The sequence below is a fragment of the Schistocerca serialis genome, chromosome 6 (assembly GCF_023864345.2).
Source record: "Schistocerca serialis cubense isolate TAMUIC-IGC-003099 chromosome 6, iqSchSeri2.2, whole genome shotgun sequence".
NCBI lineage: Eukaryota > Metazoa > Arthropoda > Insecta > Orthoptera > Acrididae > Schistocerca > Schistocerca serialis.
Window position 1 is genome coordinate 387,997,137 of NC_064643.1, and position 15,202 is coordinate 388,012,338.

At 42.3% G+C, this 15,202-nt stretch overlaps 1 protein-coding gene across 5 annotated transcripts in view; it reads left to right on the forward strand.

Moving 5' to 3' along the window:
- LOC126483834 (E3 SUMO-protein ligase PIAS3) overlaps positions 1-15,202 on the forward strand; it is a 277,101-nt gene that overhangs the window by 248,744 nt on the left and 13,155 nt on the right. Inside the window, exon 12 of one of the 5 annotated variants that reach the window (XM_050107040.1) lies at positions 6,047-6,557. The exons of the other annotated variants lie outside the window; for them this stretch is intronic. Within the exon in view, the coding sequence (XP_049962997.1) occupies positions 6,047-6,123 (77 nt within the window). The 3' untranslated portion in view covers positions 6,124-6,557. Of the gene's footprint in view, positions 1-6,046; positions 6,558-15,202 lie in introns of those variants that run through there. 5 annotated transcript variants of the gene reach the window in all.

The following is a 15,202-nucleotide window of genomic DNA, read 5'->3' on the forward strand; positions in this document are numbered from 1 at the left end:
CGACACTATGTACTCCACAAAAAGGATGACCTGAGTGGGGAGAGAGAGAGAGAGAGAGAGAGAGAGAGAGAGAGAGAGAGAGAGAGAGCTAGAGGAGGCGTAGGTATTTTCATCACTACAGACTACCATTCCTCGCTCCTCTCACTTACAACGGCTTTACAAGCAGTTGCTGTATCAGTGCTCATGCGTCATCCGTTGACAATATGTTCCCTTTATTTGCCCCCACATGATGCGCTCAATGAAGAGGCCCTAATTGACCTTATTACACAGCTCCCCTGCCCCTTCATCCTCTGTGGTGATTTTAATGCTCTGCAACTACCTGCCCCAGGGGTAGAGCAATGGAGAGGCTTCTCATGTCATCATGTGCATACTTGCTAAATGCAGGACAGAGCATTCACTTGTGCACAACAAGCGGGTCATTCTCTGCCATTGATCTTTCGCTTTGCTCTCCAGCTCTTGCTCACATTGCTCAATGGGAAGTGGTCGATGATTTGCGTGGACGTGATCACTTTCCGATCTGGATTCACCGGCCTGATGGTGTGGAACCCAAAAGGAAACCACTGTGATGGGTGCTCGGTAGAGCCGACTCGACACTTTTTAGCCAGTTGGCCCAGTTCCAACGTTGTGTGAATGTCGAGGCATTGGTAGATCATATTACCAAAATGATCTCCCACACCGCTGCAGCATCCATTCTACAGTCCACGGGACAACAGAAGGGGCAACTTGTCCGTTGTTGGAGTACCTTATGCCGCGCTGCAATCAGGACCAGGCATGCAGCTTTGCGTAGATTCAAGTGTCGGCCAACTTGATAGAATTTGACACCTTTCCAGTGGCAAGAGAAGAATGTTGCACAATTACTTGAGAGAGCAAGAAGACCCTCAGGAGAATTTCTAGGAGAGGAGGCAAATGCCCCATGGCTGCTGTAATGGGGAACAGCACTCTCCAAACCAATCTGCGAGACATTGCCCAGACTATGGTGGCATATTTTGCCACAGTTACTGCAACAGCCAGTCAGGATCCAGGTTTCCAGTGCCATAGAGCAGTTGCTGAAAGGTCTAGTTTGAACTATGGGACCCGCAGCTCATGGTCTAGTGGCTAGCGTTGCTACCTCTGGATCATGGGGTCCCAGGTTTGAATCCCGGCCTGGTTGAGAATTTTCTCTGCCCGGGGACTGGGTGTCCGCATTGTGCTCATCATTTCATCATCACCCTCGTCATTCGTGAAAGTGACTAGATTGGACTGTGAAAAAAATTTGAGTGTGAAAAAATTGGGACTGTGTACGGGTGCTGATGGCCGCACAGTTGAGTGCCCCACAGAGCAAACATCATCATTATGGACTTCCAGTCCGCCTCTGATGAAGATTACAACTGCCCATTTACATATGGGAGCTGGATTCTGCATAGTCTGTGGCTCGTAACACATCCCCTGGTCATGACAGGATCCGTTACAGTATGCTGCGGCACCTCACAAAGCGATAAAAAGATGTCCTCCTCGCACTTTCTAATGCCATTTGGGCGTCAGGTCACTTTCCCGACTTGTGGTGTGAAGCAATTTTAATTCCTCTTTTAAAACCTGGGACAGACTGTATATGCACAAGTAAATACTGTAGTGTTGCCCTCACTAGCTGCATGGAGAAGACCTTGGAGCAGATGGTCAACTGCCTCCTTGTCTGGATCTTAGAATCCAGGGAACGCCTTAGTCACTTTCAGTGTGGGTTCAGGAGGTATCACTTCACCTTTGATAACCTTGCCCACCTGGAGGCAGCTATACGACAGGGTTTCCTATGCCAGCATCACTTTCTAGGTATATTTTTGACATCGAGAAGGCCTATGATACTACTTGGGTGCATCTCATCCTGGAGCAGTTTCGTGGTTGTCTGCCCATTTTTATCCAGTCCTTCCTCTCGTCACGATATTTCAGATACTGAGTCGGTGACATCCTGTCTGATCGCTTTGGGCGGGAGAATGGTGTCCCTCAAGGTAGCATTTTTAATGTGACTGCCTTTGCCATAGCTATTAATAGCATTACGTCCATAGTGAAAAGTCCTGTCCAGTGTTCTTTGTTTGTGGATGACTTCTCTGTGTTTTGTTCTTCTTCAAGCATCACAATGACAACATGTCAGTTACAGCTACCTCTTCGACATTTGGATGAGGGTGCAGAAGAGTGCTTTTAAGTTTTCCGCCGAGTAGTCTGTGTGTGTTTTTTTTAGCATTCTCGTTTCATTTTAGCTTTCCTGAGTCAACGGTGAGGAACCCTGTCCTAAAAGACACAGTGCGGTTTCTGGGTCTCATATTTGACTCTAAGCTTACGTGGTTACCACATCTTAAGGACCTGAAAAAAAACGTTCGCTTAAGGCTTTAAGTATTTTAAAGTGTCTTACCCACAGTATATGGGGAGCAAACGGGACTTGTCTGCTCCAGTTTTACAGGGCATTTGTGCGATCTAAGTTCGATTGTGGGTGCACAGTGAATGGGTCTGCGATACCCTCTTATACCCATTTTGTTGTGCCTATCGCAACCAGCATCTCTGCTATATGGTGAGTAGCAACTTTCCTTCTCTAATATTGTTACATTCCATCCTGGATTTTCCATTGTTTGATCGTACTTAAAGATAGCGGACAAGGTGCACCATGAAGGGTTTTGGTTGGCCCTAGGGCATTCAGAACAAGCCCAATACCAAGCCTCTATGCAGAGGCTGGTGAACCACCACTTTACATCAGACAATGGTTACGTACAGTTTGCCAGGCATATAAAACAATGTTCACACCATACACACCCACCTACCCTACCGTAACTCAGCCTCCACTGGAAACGCTTTTTCGTAACAGGCAACGTTTCCCTATGGGATTTGTGAATGGGATTGTGTTCTAGAGATGGGTGTGGCCGGTCTTCATGTTTTACATCACAGTGGAAGCAGATTTCCGCCTCGGTTTCCACCTTGGCTTCTCCAGAGGCCCAGACTTATTTTACATGTGACAAATTTTAAGAAAGATCTTACACCAGATTTTACATTTCAATCTTTGTTTTTTAACATTTTATATGCATCATGGTTTTAGAGTAGTGTACACTGATGGCTCCAAACAAGAGAATTCCATGACTGCTCTGTCGTGTTCTCGGACCCTGTCACCAAGATTCGCCTTCCTGACGAGTATACTGTTTTCTCAGCAGAGCTCCATGCGACCCTGAAGGCACTGGAGCAGATGCGTCATATTTGGAGCAAACGGTTTCTCATTTGCTCCAATTCCCTTAGTTCCTTACAATCGTTACAGAATCTGTACCCAGCTGAGGAGTTGGGCCAGCTGATATATGACCAACGGTACTTGCTCCAATGCAGTGTAAGGATATGTCATTCTGCTGGGTGCCAGGTCATATAGGTATATGAGATGAACAGGCAGATCGGGCTGCCAAGGAAGCCTGCAGAGGACAGGATGTGGCACAGTGTCCTATTCCCTTGCAGGCCGTCATTTCCGCTGTACACAGGAAGTTCCTGCAGTTGTGGGTAGTGATGGCTAATAAGCCACAGTTGGTGTAAGTCAACAACCCAGCCATGGTGTTCCTCTTGCCAGTTGCTTATGTGGGATGAAGTGACCCTCATTCGTCTTAGAATTGAGCACTGCTCTCTCACACATAGCTTTTTGCTATGACGAGAGGGTCCCCCATTTTGCTGGTGATGAGACGAGTGTGATTAATGTTTTAAAGTTTTGTGATGTGTCTTGATTGTGATGTGTCTTGATTGTGATGTGTCTTGATTGTGATGTGTCTTGATTGTGATGTGTCTTGATTGTGATGTGTCTTGATTGTGATGTGTCTTGATTGTGATGTGTCTTGATTGTGATGTGTCTTGATTGTGATGTGTCTTGATTGTGATGTGTCTTGATTGTGATGTGTCTTGATTGTGATGTGTCTTGATTCGGGCCTAAACTTTTAGGCTGGAGGTTTTAGTGTTCAGTCTGTTTTTGCGTGGACGCTAAGGACCTCGCTGTCGTGTGCCTATACAAACATGTCCGTGTCTGTCCACATCATACACGTAGATGTCCGGCCACGATGTTGCTACTTTATTGCACTTATGTTATAACAGTAAATAATCTCTACTATTCATCGTAGCCAGTCTGTTCTTGAAGCGGTTCATCAGTATTTCAGTCCACCTGCATAATCCGTGCATTAGTAACCATTGGGCCACTGATTCTGTCTCTTGTGAGGCTATGTTTCTATTTTATGTATCCATTGAGTCATCTACCCCATTGTACACATTATCCAGTATATACTGTAATGGGCGTACAAGCGGCTTATCCTATAAATTAATACATTTTGCCATTTTTGTCATTCATTAACCAGATGATAAGATGACTCTAAATTTTGCATTGGGACTGATTCATTTAAATTGACGATCTTTTTGAAGAATTGCTACAGACTACTATCAGCACCTTTAAGTTATACATTCCTTGCCACGAATGCTGTGTCTGTGGAAACCGTCACGGACAGGTTGCCCTAATAAACAGTGATACTACTATACACATAGACATTTAGCTACATGTTTTTCCACTTGTAATGTTCCTGACATCTCTTCTGTACTGATAAATGAAAATATGAATTCCGGGCAGTGAACGATAATACTGCGCATATCCAGCACAATAATGGAGTGTTATCTGTGAGGTATCATATACTTAGCAAATGACTTTTATTTTTCTTGCCTAGAGCTGTGCCGTATGGGTCAGCTTGCTGTTGCTCGTTGACGTAATCCCATCACTTAATTATTGTGATAATTCTATTTTTAAGTAGTATACCCCGGGGAATACTTCGTAAGCATTGACTGTGACTTGGATGTGGGCCATCACATTATCCTTCTACTGCTACGACGTTGAATTAAGTATGCTACACTGTTACTGTAGTTTCTATTCATGTGGTGTTCACTTAGATGTAACCACAGTGTAGACTGTTATCTAAACGACTTTGTGTAAGCCCAGTTTGTAACTACACTTCAGCGTTTTTTTTTTTAAATAATTATGTTTACTTTTATTGTATGATTACACAGGATGGTCTCAGACTATAGCTCCAGTGTACACTGCTACTGAAATTACTTTGTGACTGTCAGGTTTGTAACATTACATTTTCAAAGTGTAAAAGAAATTTGTTTACATTTTTTATGGCTGTATATTTGTGTTTGTTGTTCTGGTCTTCAGTCCTGAGACTGGTTTGATGCAGCTCTCATGCTACTCTATCCTGTGCAAGCCTCTTCATCTCCCAGTACCTACTGCAACCTACATCTTTCTGAATCTGCTTAGTGTATTCATCTCTTGGTCTCCCTCTACGATTTTTACCCTCCACGCTTGCCTCCAATGCTAAATTTGTGATCCCTTGATGCCTCAGAACATGTCCTACCAACCGATCCCTTCTTCTAGTCAAGTTGTGCCACAAGCTCCTCTTCTCCCCAATTCTATTCAATACCTCCTCATTAGTTACGTGATCTACCCATCTAATCCTCAGCATTCTTCTGTAGCACCACATTTCGAAAGCTTCTATTCTCTTCTTGTCCAAACTATTTATCGTCCACGTTTCACTTCCATAGATGGCTACACTCCATACAAATACTTTCAGAAACGACTCCCTGACACTTAAATATATACTCAATGTTAACAAATTCCTCTTCTTCAGAAACACTTTCCTTGGCATTGCCAGTCTACATTTTACATCCTCTCTATTTCGATAATCATCAGTTATTTTGCTCTCCAAATAGCAAAACTCCTTTACTACTTTATGTGTCTCATTTCCTAATCTAATTCCCTCAGCATCATCCAAGTTAACTTGACTACATTCCATTATCCTCGTTTTGCTTTTGTTGATGTTCATCTTATATCCTTATATATTTGTGTTTGTGGATTTCATAAATTACTAAACATGTATTACGTTATAACTTATATCAGTAATGCTAACTGCATCTGATATTGATGTCAATGTCGCAAAGCACGTGAAAAGAATAGTATTTTAGCTTCTGCAAATAATAATTATTTGGCTATAAATTTTTAAACTTTTTTCTTTTTTTTTTTTAGGGCTGTTCCACATTATTAGCATTCACACTATAATGAGATTACAGTGTACAGATGGACTGTGTCTCTGGAATAGGTGATTACATCGTCAATCTACTACTACCACACTGAACTAATATTGTTATTATTCCTTTTTTTTCTGTGATTTTTACTCGGGTGCTTCTGCAGATGGATGGTTGCCAAAAAGAAGTGTAAACATTGCTAATAACTGTACTTCCACATTACAAAAGAATTATTTTTACTATGGTACTATTTAAGTACATTGTTGTTACTTTGGATGTAACCATAGCTTACACTGCTGCTGCAGTGACATTGTAGGGGCCCAGATTACCAAAATGACTTTGTGTGAACCCAGCGGATGATAATATTTCCACATTTTTGTGATAAAATTTTTTACTCTGTTATTATTTGAGTACATTGTTGTTGCAGTGATGTAACCACAGCTTACACTACTACTTTAATGACATTGTAGAAACCCAGATTGTATTTTTACCCCTGTACTTTTAAAATTTGTACTCTGTTTTGAGTGAGATAAGACAGATGTATTTGGTGAATAACTGTCTATATAGTTGTTTTAATTTTGATAAGCCGATTTTTCAGCCTTCTAGTCTGTTACGTAAGTGCCAGTTCATGAAGAAGAGAACTTTTACTGTTATTTTAAGACATAAATAACCTGTCTTTCAAGGTACCCTTTTTCTTTCTTTTTTTTATACATCAAAATGCATATTACAACTGTCTTGTATGTAGTCACATTGTATAAATGCTTTCCAGATCTAAAGATGGTAACATTGATTACTGAAACCGGGTATCGAGAATAAAGTTTATTATTACAGATCTTGACAAGGAAGCTTAACTTCTCTAATGTATTAGAAGTGTGTAATAAAGGTTATATGTAGTGTCTACTCTAAAACCTCTTGTGGACAGTTCTTTAAACAGTTGGGCATACTGGAAACAGTATCGCAGTATATTTACTCCTTTATGAAGTTAGTCGTCAACAATAACGCTGTTATAAAACAACAGTAACATTTAAAAATATAATACTAAAAGGAGAAATTGCTTGTACTATCTTTTACTCAGCCGTAGTATGACACAAAATGGAATGAAGTGCCACACCATAAAAGTCTTTGACCACTTACCAAGTGTTGTAACACACATAGTAGATAATTTTAACTTCAAACAAAAGGTGAAATCATTACTTCTTCAGCACTGGGAAAATATACTAAATTGTAGAATTCGCTCATCGACATAATTTAATCTGCATTTACATGTGCGTACATATGTACTCAACAAGTTACTTTATGGTGTATGGCGGAAGGTACCTTATACCACTACCAGTCATTTCCTTTTCTCAATGAGAGAAAAGCAATGTCTATTTGCCTCCATAAAAGCCTTAATTTCTTTTATATTGTCTTTGTGGTCTTTATGTGAAACGTATGCCGGTGGCAGTAGAAGCTTTCCATAGTCTGTTTGAAATGCCAATTCTCTATATTTTCTTAGTAATGTTCCACAAAAAGAACGTCGTCTTCTCTCCAGGAATTCCCACTAGAATTCACGAAGGATCTCCATAAAACTCACGTGTTGAATAAATCTACGGATAACGAATCTCATCTCTGAATTACCGCCGGCCGCGGTGGTCTAGCGGTTCTAGGCGCGCAGTCCGGAACCGCGCGACTGCTACGGTCGCAGGTTCGAATCCTGCCTCGGGCATGGATGTGTGTGATGTCCTTAGGTTAGTTAGGTTGGTTAGGTTTAAGTAGTTCTAAGTTCTAGGGGACTCATGACCACAGTAGTTAAGTCCCATAGTGCTCAGAGCCATTTGAACCATTTGAACTCTGAATTACTTTGATGTCTTCCTTTAGTGTGACCTTGTTGGGATCCCAAATACATGATCAGTATTCAAGAATGGGGCACACTGGTGTTCTATATGCAGTCTTGTTTACAAATGAACCACACTTCCCTATAAATTCCCCCAGTAAACTGAAGTCGAAAATTTGCCATCATCTGCTTCCTTCCCTGTGCTGCGATCTCTCATCTCTGACTATTCTTCCTTCTATTGCTCTTTTTCTCATGGCGGCAGCCTTTGATGTTGTTGTTGTTGTTGTTGTTGTTTTGGTCTTAAGTCCTGAGACTGGTTTGATGCAGCTCTCCATGCTACTCTATCCTGTGCAAGCTTCTTCATCTCCCAGTACCTACTGCAGCCTACATCCTTCTGAATCTGCTTAGTGTATTCATCTCTTGGTCTCCCTCTACGCGTTTCACCCTCCACGCTGCCCTCAAATACTAAATTGGTGATCCCTCGATGGCTCAGAAAACGCCCTACCAATAGATCCCATCTTCTAGTCAAGTTGTGCCACAAGCTCCTCTTCTCCCCAATTCTATTCAATACCTCCTCATTAGTTACTTGATCTACCCATCTAATCTTCAGCATTCTTCTGTAGCACCACATTTCGAAAGCTTCTATTCTCTTCTTGTCTAAACTATTTATTGTCCATGTTTCACTTCCATACATGGCTACACTCCATACAAATACTTTCATAAATGGCTTCCTGACATTTAAATCTATACTCGATGTTAACAAATTTCTCTTCTTCAGAAACGGTTTCATTGCCATTGCCAGTCTACATTTTATATCCTCTCTACTTCAACCATCATCAGTTATTTTGCTCCCCAAATAGCAAAACTCCTTTACTACTTTAAGTGTCTCATTTCCTAATCTAATTCCCTCAGCATCACCTGACTTAATTCGACTACATTCCATTACCCTCGTTTTGCTTTTGTTGATGTTCATCTTATACCCTCCTTTCAAGACACTGTCCATTCCGTTCAACTGCTCTTCCAAGTCCTTTGATGTCTCTGACAGAATTACAATGTCATCGGCGAACCTCAAAAGTTTTTGTTTCTTCTCCATGGATTTTAATACCTACTCCGAACTATTCTTTTGTTTCCTTTACTGCTTGCTCAATATACAGATTGAATAGCTTCGGGGAGAGGCTACAGCCCTGTCTCACTCCCTTCCCAACCACTGCTTCCCTTTCATACCCCTCGACTCTTATAACTGCCATCTGGTTTCTGTACAAATTGTAAATAGCCTTTTGCTCCCTGTATTTTATCCCTGCCACTTTCAGATTTTGAAAGAGAGTGTTCCAGTCAACATTGTCAAAAGCTTTCTCTAAGTCTACAAATGCTAGAAACATAGGTTTGCCTTTCCTTAATCTTTCTTCTAAGATAAGTCGTAGAGTCAGTATTGCCTCATGTGTTCAAACTTTTCTACGGGATCCAAACTGATCTTCCCCGAGGTCGGCTTCTATCAGTTTTTCCATTCGTCTGTAAAGAATTCGCGTTAGTATTTTTCAGCTGTGACTTGTTAAACTGATAGTTCAGTAATTTTCACATCTGTCAACACCTGCTTTCTTTGGGATTGGAATTATTATATTCTTCTTGAAGTCTGAGGGTATTTCGCCTGTCTCATACATCTTGCACACCAGATGGTAGAGTTTTGTCAGGACTGGATCTCCCAAGGCTGTCAGTAGTTCTAATGGAATGTTGTCTACTCCGGGGGCCTTGTTTCGACTCAGGTCTTTCAGTGCTCTGTCAAACTCTTCACGCAGTATCGTATCTCCCATTTCATCTTCATCTATATCCTCTTCCATTTCCATAATATTGTCCTCAAGTACATCGCCCTTGTATAGACCCTCTATATACTCCTTCCACCTTTCTGCTTTCCCTTCTTTGCTTAGACCTGGGTTTCCATCAAAGCTCTTTAATTTTCCTGTAGCCAATATCTATCTTACCCCTAGTAAGCTAAGCCTCCACGTCCTTACATTTGTCCTCTAGCCATCCCTACTTAGCCATTTTGCACTGCCTGTCGATGTCATTTTGAGACGTTTGTATCCCTTTTTGCCTGCTTCATTTACTGCATTTTTATATTTTCTCCTTTCATCAATTAAATTCAATATTTCTTCTGTTACCCAAGGGTTTCTACTAGCCCTCGTCTTTTTACCTATTTGATCCTCTGCTGCATTCACTGTTTCATCCCTCAAAGCAACCCATTCTTCTTCTACTGTATTTCTTTCCCCCATTCCTGTCAATTGTTCCCTTTGCTCTCCCTGAAACTCTGTACAACCTCTGGTTCTTTCATTTTATCCAGGTCCCATCTCCTTAAATTTCCACCTTTTTGCAGTTTCTTCAGTTTCAATCTGCAGTTCATAACCAATAGATTGTGGTCAGAGTCCACATCTGCCCCTGGAAATGTCTTACAATTTAAAACCTGGTTCCTAAATCTTTGTTTTACGATTATATAATCTATCAAATACCTTTTAGTATCTCCAGGGTTCTTCCATGTATACAACCTTCTTTCATGATTCTTAAACCAAGTGTTAGCTATGATTTAGTTATACTCTGTGCAAAATTCTACCAGGCGGCTTCCTCTTTCATTTCTTAGCCCCAATCCATATTCACCTACTATGTTTCCTTCTCTCCCTTTTCCTACTCTCGAATTCCAGTCAACCATGACTATTAAATTTTTGTCTCCCTTCACTATCTGAATAATTTCTTTTATCTCATCATACATTTCATCAATTTCTTCATCATCTGTAGAGCTAGTTGGCATATAAACTTGTACTACTGTAGTAGGCGTGGGCTTCACGTCTATCTTGGCCACAATAATGCGTTCATTATGCTGTTTGTAGTAGATTACCCACACTCCTATTTTTTTTATTCATTATTAAACCTACTCCTGTATTACCCCTATTTGATTTTGGATTTATAACCCTGTATTCAACTGACCAGAAGCTTTGTTCCTCCTGCCACCGAACTTCACTAATTCCCACTATATCTAACTTTAACGTATCCATTTCCCTTTTTAAATTTTCTAATCTACTTGCCCGATTAAGGGATCTGACATTCCACGCTCCGATCCGTAGAACGACAGTTTTCTTTCTCCTGATAACAACGTCCTCTTGAGTAGTCCCCGCCCGGAGATCCGAATGGAATATTTTACCCAAGAGGACGCCATCATCATTTAATCATACAGTAAAGCTGCATGCCCTCAAGAAAAATTACGGCTGTAGTTTCCCTTTGCTTTCAGCCATTCACAGTACAAGAACAGCAAGGCCATTTTGGTTAGTGTTACAAGGCCAGATCAGTCGATCATCCAGACTGTTGCCCCTGCAACTACTGAAAAAAGGCTGCTGCCCCTCTTCAGGAACCACACGTTTGTCTGGCCTCTCAACAGATACCCCTCCATTGTGGTTGCACCTACGGTACGGCTATCTGTATTGTTGAGGCACGCAAGCCTCCCCACCAACGGCAAGGTCCTTTGGTATCAGACCAGCAATTTTCTACGTTCAGCCAAAAGGTAGTAAATGAAAGAATATACCAAGAAAGTAAGGCTGAAGTAATTTATGGTCCCCTTCTGAGTTTGACCTTCATCTACCAAATTTTTTGGAGTGTGGACTGACTGGGGATCATAGTTCCTCCTACACAGTGCTCCATTTATTAATTGCAATTCTCCTTTCGTCAGTTCCTCCTCCTTCAGGGTTTCTTTGTTTCTCAGCAGTGTTAGATTTTTTACTCTGTTCAGCAGCTATGCTGCTATGTTCTGACAAAGGATTCCTTGAAAGGCAGCCATTGTGTTTGTGGTGGATTTTGTGTACCACTGTGACATTGTACTCCTAAAGCCTCAGTGCCCATATTGCTGGATGACTCACACATGTCAAGGAATTGGTGCCCTGTCTATGTGGGCAGTGGCTGCCGTGCCAGGTAGCCTTCACTGCAGCTGGGTGGTACCCTTGGAGAAGGCCCTTGGTCAGAGTAGGTGGCATCAGAATGGATGTTTCGCACATGAAACAAATTATGCCAAAGAATGGCCATTCTGATCTGGCCATCTCTTCAGACAGGAATTGAAACTTCAATGTGGACAGTTACAATCATACTGCTTTCCCTACCCTGGTTGCCCATAGTAAGAGGGACAAGGCAGACATCTAAGAGTGAATCAGTTTATTCAATACATAGTATGTGCTCAAACTTGTGGGAGTACTTTCACTATAACAAAGCTATTATTTTTTGAGGATCATATTAAAGGTAAATTTGGAGAAATTGAGTCATTAGGAAAAATGTGCAATGGACTGCTAGTGATTATAGACCCTTGGCATGTGTACATCTGAGTGGCATACCAGTGACCATTGCTCCACACAAGATTTTGAGTATGGTATAAGGAATGATATTCCTCGGAGCTATGCTCCAGGCAGATAAGGAAGTATGAGCTGATCTTCAGCAGCGAGGTATACATTCTGTCCGATGCATCAACAAAGACCCTTAGGATAGAAGAATAATATAGGTTCTTGACCTTTGTGTTTGTAGGGAAAGTCCTCCTGGAAAAATAATAGTTATGGTTTACAGGTGTGACATGAAACCTTATCTCCCACCACCCATGAGGAACTTTTGATGCTTGTTCTTTGATTATATGTCATCCTGCTGCACGGGAAACCCAAAACCTGGTTAACTGCAAACGAGCACTCCACAAAAATAGTCCTTGTGAACAACCACCTTTACGTGTCAGTTGCACAAATGATCATCCTACTCATTCAGCAGTTTGCCCAGTCTTCAAGGAAGAAGAGAAAACACAGGAATACAAATCTCTTATCACCTGTCATACACTGAGGCATGTAAAAAAATACAAAAACCTACAACATGTTTATCTGACAGCTAATTATATGAAAGTGACAGCCATTGGTCCCACGGCCTCAACTTTTTTGAAAACCAGTTTTGCCATCGTCCTCCTCTCTTGTGGTTCCTGTGTCACCCTCTTCGGGAACCACTTCGCGCACCCAACCGGAGAAGCATCTTCCTCCTCCAGCATCAATCAGTGACAGGCCCCCTTCTTGAGACCCCTAACCCCATGTACCAGATACCAAATGCTAGACAAATGCTGAAGGAATGGCAACCTTTGGTCTCAAGGCTTCCACTCTTCATCCATACCCACACTCATTGTGGATAGGCCCAAGAAAGAATCCTAGCCACCAAGGGCTCAGGAGTAGGAGGAGGAGCAGGAAATCAGGACAAGGTTACTCTGGTGACACCAGAGGGACCAGGCCCCCCATGCTGTCGGATTCTGAACCAGTGCTCAGTGATATGGTTTCATCCCCATCAATGACAGGCAGTGATACTCGGGTGTGATGAGTTCTCGCAACCCCTTCACTCGTAACCTGGAAACCCATAACATGATCATTCAGCGGAACTGTCATGGACATGACCTTCACTTGCTGGAATTGCGAGGGCATGCTGAAAAGTAATACCTCCAAATTTTATATGTGAAAACTCATAGCTTTTTAAATGAAACAAATGTTAATATCATCCTTTGCAGATGAACCTTATCATTTTAAGCATCTTTTTCTGGTAGGCTCACTGTCCTATTAAATGAAGTAAGAAGGAATGCTGGAAGCACTATGTCTCCTATCCAGAAACGTCTGCCTCTTCACTCCGGGTAGGGGCCAAGTTCCATAGTCTTCTGTGCTGCCAGTGATCATCAAATGTTCCAGATCCTGTCCTTCACAATGGTCTTCGTAGCATCACTACGGTTCTTGCTGAAGAACATCTTGCAAACCACATTGTGGCAGCAATGCCATCTTTTTATCCAGTTAGCTTTTAACTGCAGAAATGACTAGTTGAAGAAATGTCCCTCTATGTTCAGCCCCCGCTAAGCGGAATCATATAATGAATCTTTCACTGACGACGGGTAACTGTATCAGGCTCTTGCCTCATCTCACAATACGGCCCCAGTTCAGTTCATGATCAGATACTCAAACACATGAATGTTACTCAAAGACTGCTTCTACGTACGATCTTCAACCTTATGTAGCCCGAAGGCGTCGCCCCTTCAGTATTTTGTCCCAGTCCTTAAGCCAGGCAAAAATCCAACTTCTCTCAACAGCTACCAACTAACTAGCCTCACCTACGTGCTCTGCAAACTGCTTGAAATTGAGTGCCGGCAGATTATCCTGGCTTGGAGCCTTTTTCTCCCTACCAGTGTGGTTTCCAAGGGAGAAGGATCCACAGCCAACCATTTGGTCCGTTTGGAAACAGCAGTCCTACAGGTTAAATGCCAAACCTCATTGCAGGCCTTTTTGACCTACATAGGGCATATGACACCACTTCAAGCCATCACATTTTACTTACATTCAGTAACTTGGGCTTTCGTGCCTCCTTACCAATTTTTGTTCAGTGGTTGTTCCAGGTTTGAGTCTGGTACCTTCATTGATCTCTCAACGGGTTCAGCAGAATGGCATCCCACAGGGCTTTGTCCTGGCTATCACACTCTTCCTCATTGCCAGCAATGGGCTAGTGATCTCTTTTGGGCCGCTGGTTACCTCTGCACTGTATGTTGATGACTTTTGCTTCTGGTACAGCTCCCACACATTAGCCTCAGCTGAACATCAGCTCCCAAGTGCCAACCAATGGACCTCTGTGTGGGCCCTTTCCCCTGGTTTCCAATTCTCTCCTGCAAAAATGTGGGTCATGCATTTCTTTCATGGTGCCACAGTCCGTCCTGGCCCGGAACTCTACTTGGATACCCAGCACTTTGACGTCGTTGCACAGTCCCATTTTTTGGGGCTTCTGTTTGGTAGAAAGCTGACTTGGCTGCCCCATATTTGTCAATTAAAGACTAGTTATATGTGAAGCCTAAAGCTCTCTGCTTCCTTGCCACAACTCTTGATGTACAGAGTATGCTAGTCATATCTGTATTTACTGGGCTGTGATCTCATCTCGGCTGGCCTATTGTTGCCAGTTTATGGCTCAGCAGCACCTTCAGCTATAAAATTGTTAGACACAGTCCATTATTGTGGAATTCATCTGGCCACAGGAAACAACTGGAATAGTCCTGCAGTCTGTCTCTTTGCCAAATCAAGGATCTTACCTCCTTAGTTCACATGGTACCAACTCTTGGTCTTTTATGCAATCACCACCTGACAGTTCCATGATCATCCCACTTAGCCCACTCTTTTTGCTTGCAAGTGTCATTGAACTTTTGACACTCACCCACAGGTGGGACTATTGGTTGGAATGCGCCTCGCACGATCTTTGCTTCCCCTCCCTGGAATGTGCACCCTGTGTTTTCTCGCGTACACCCCATATATTAGGCTCAATCTATTTCAAGATCCT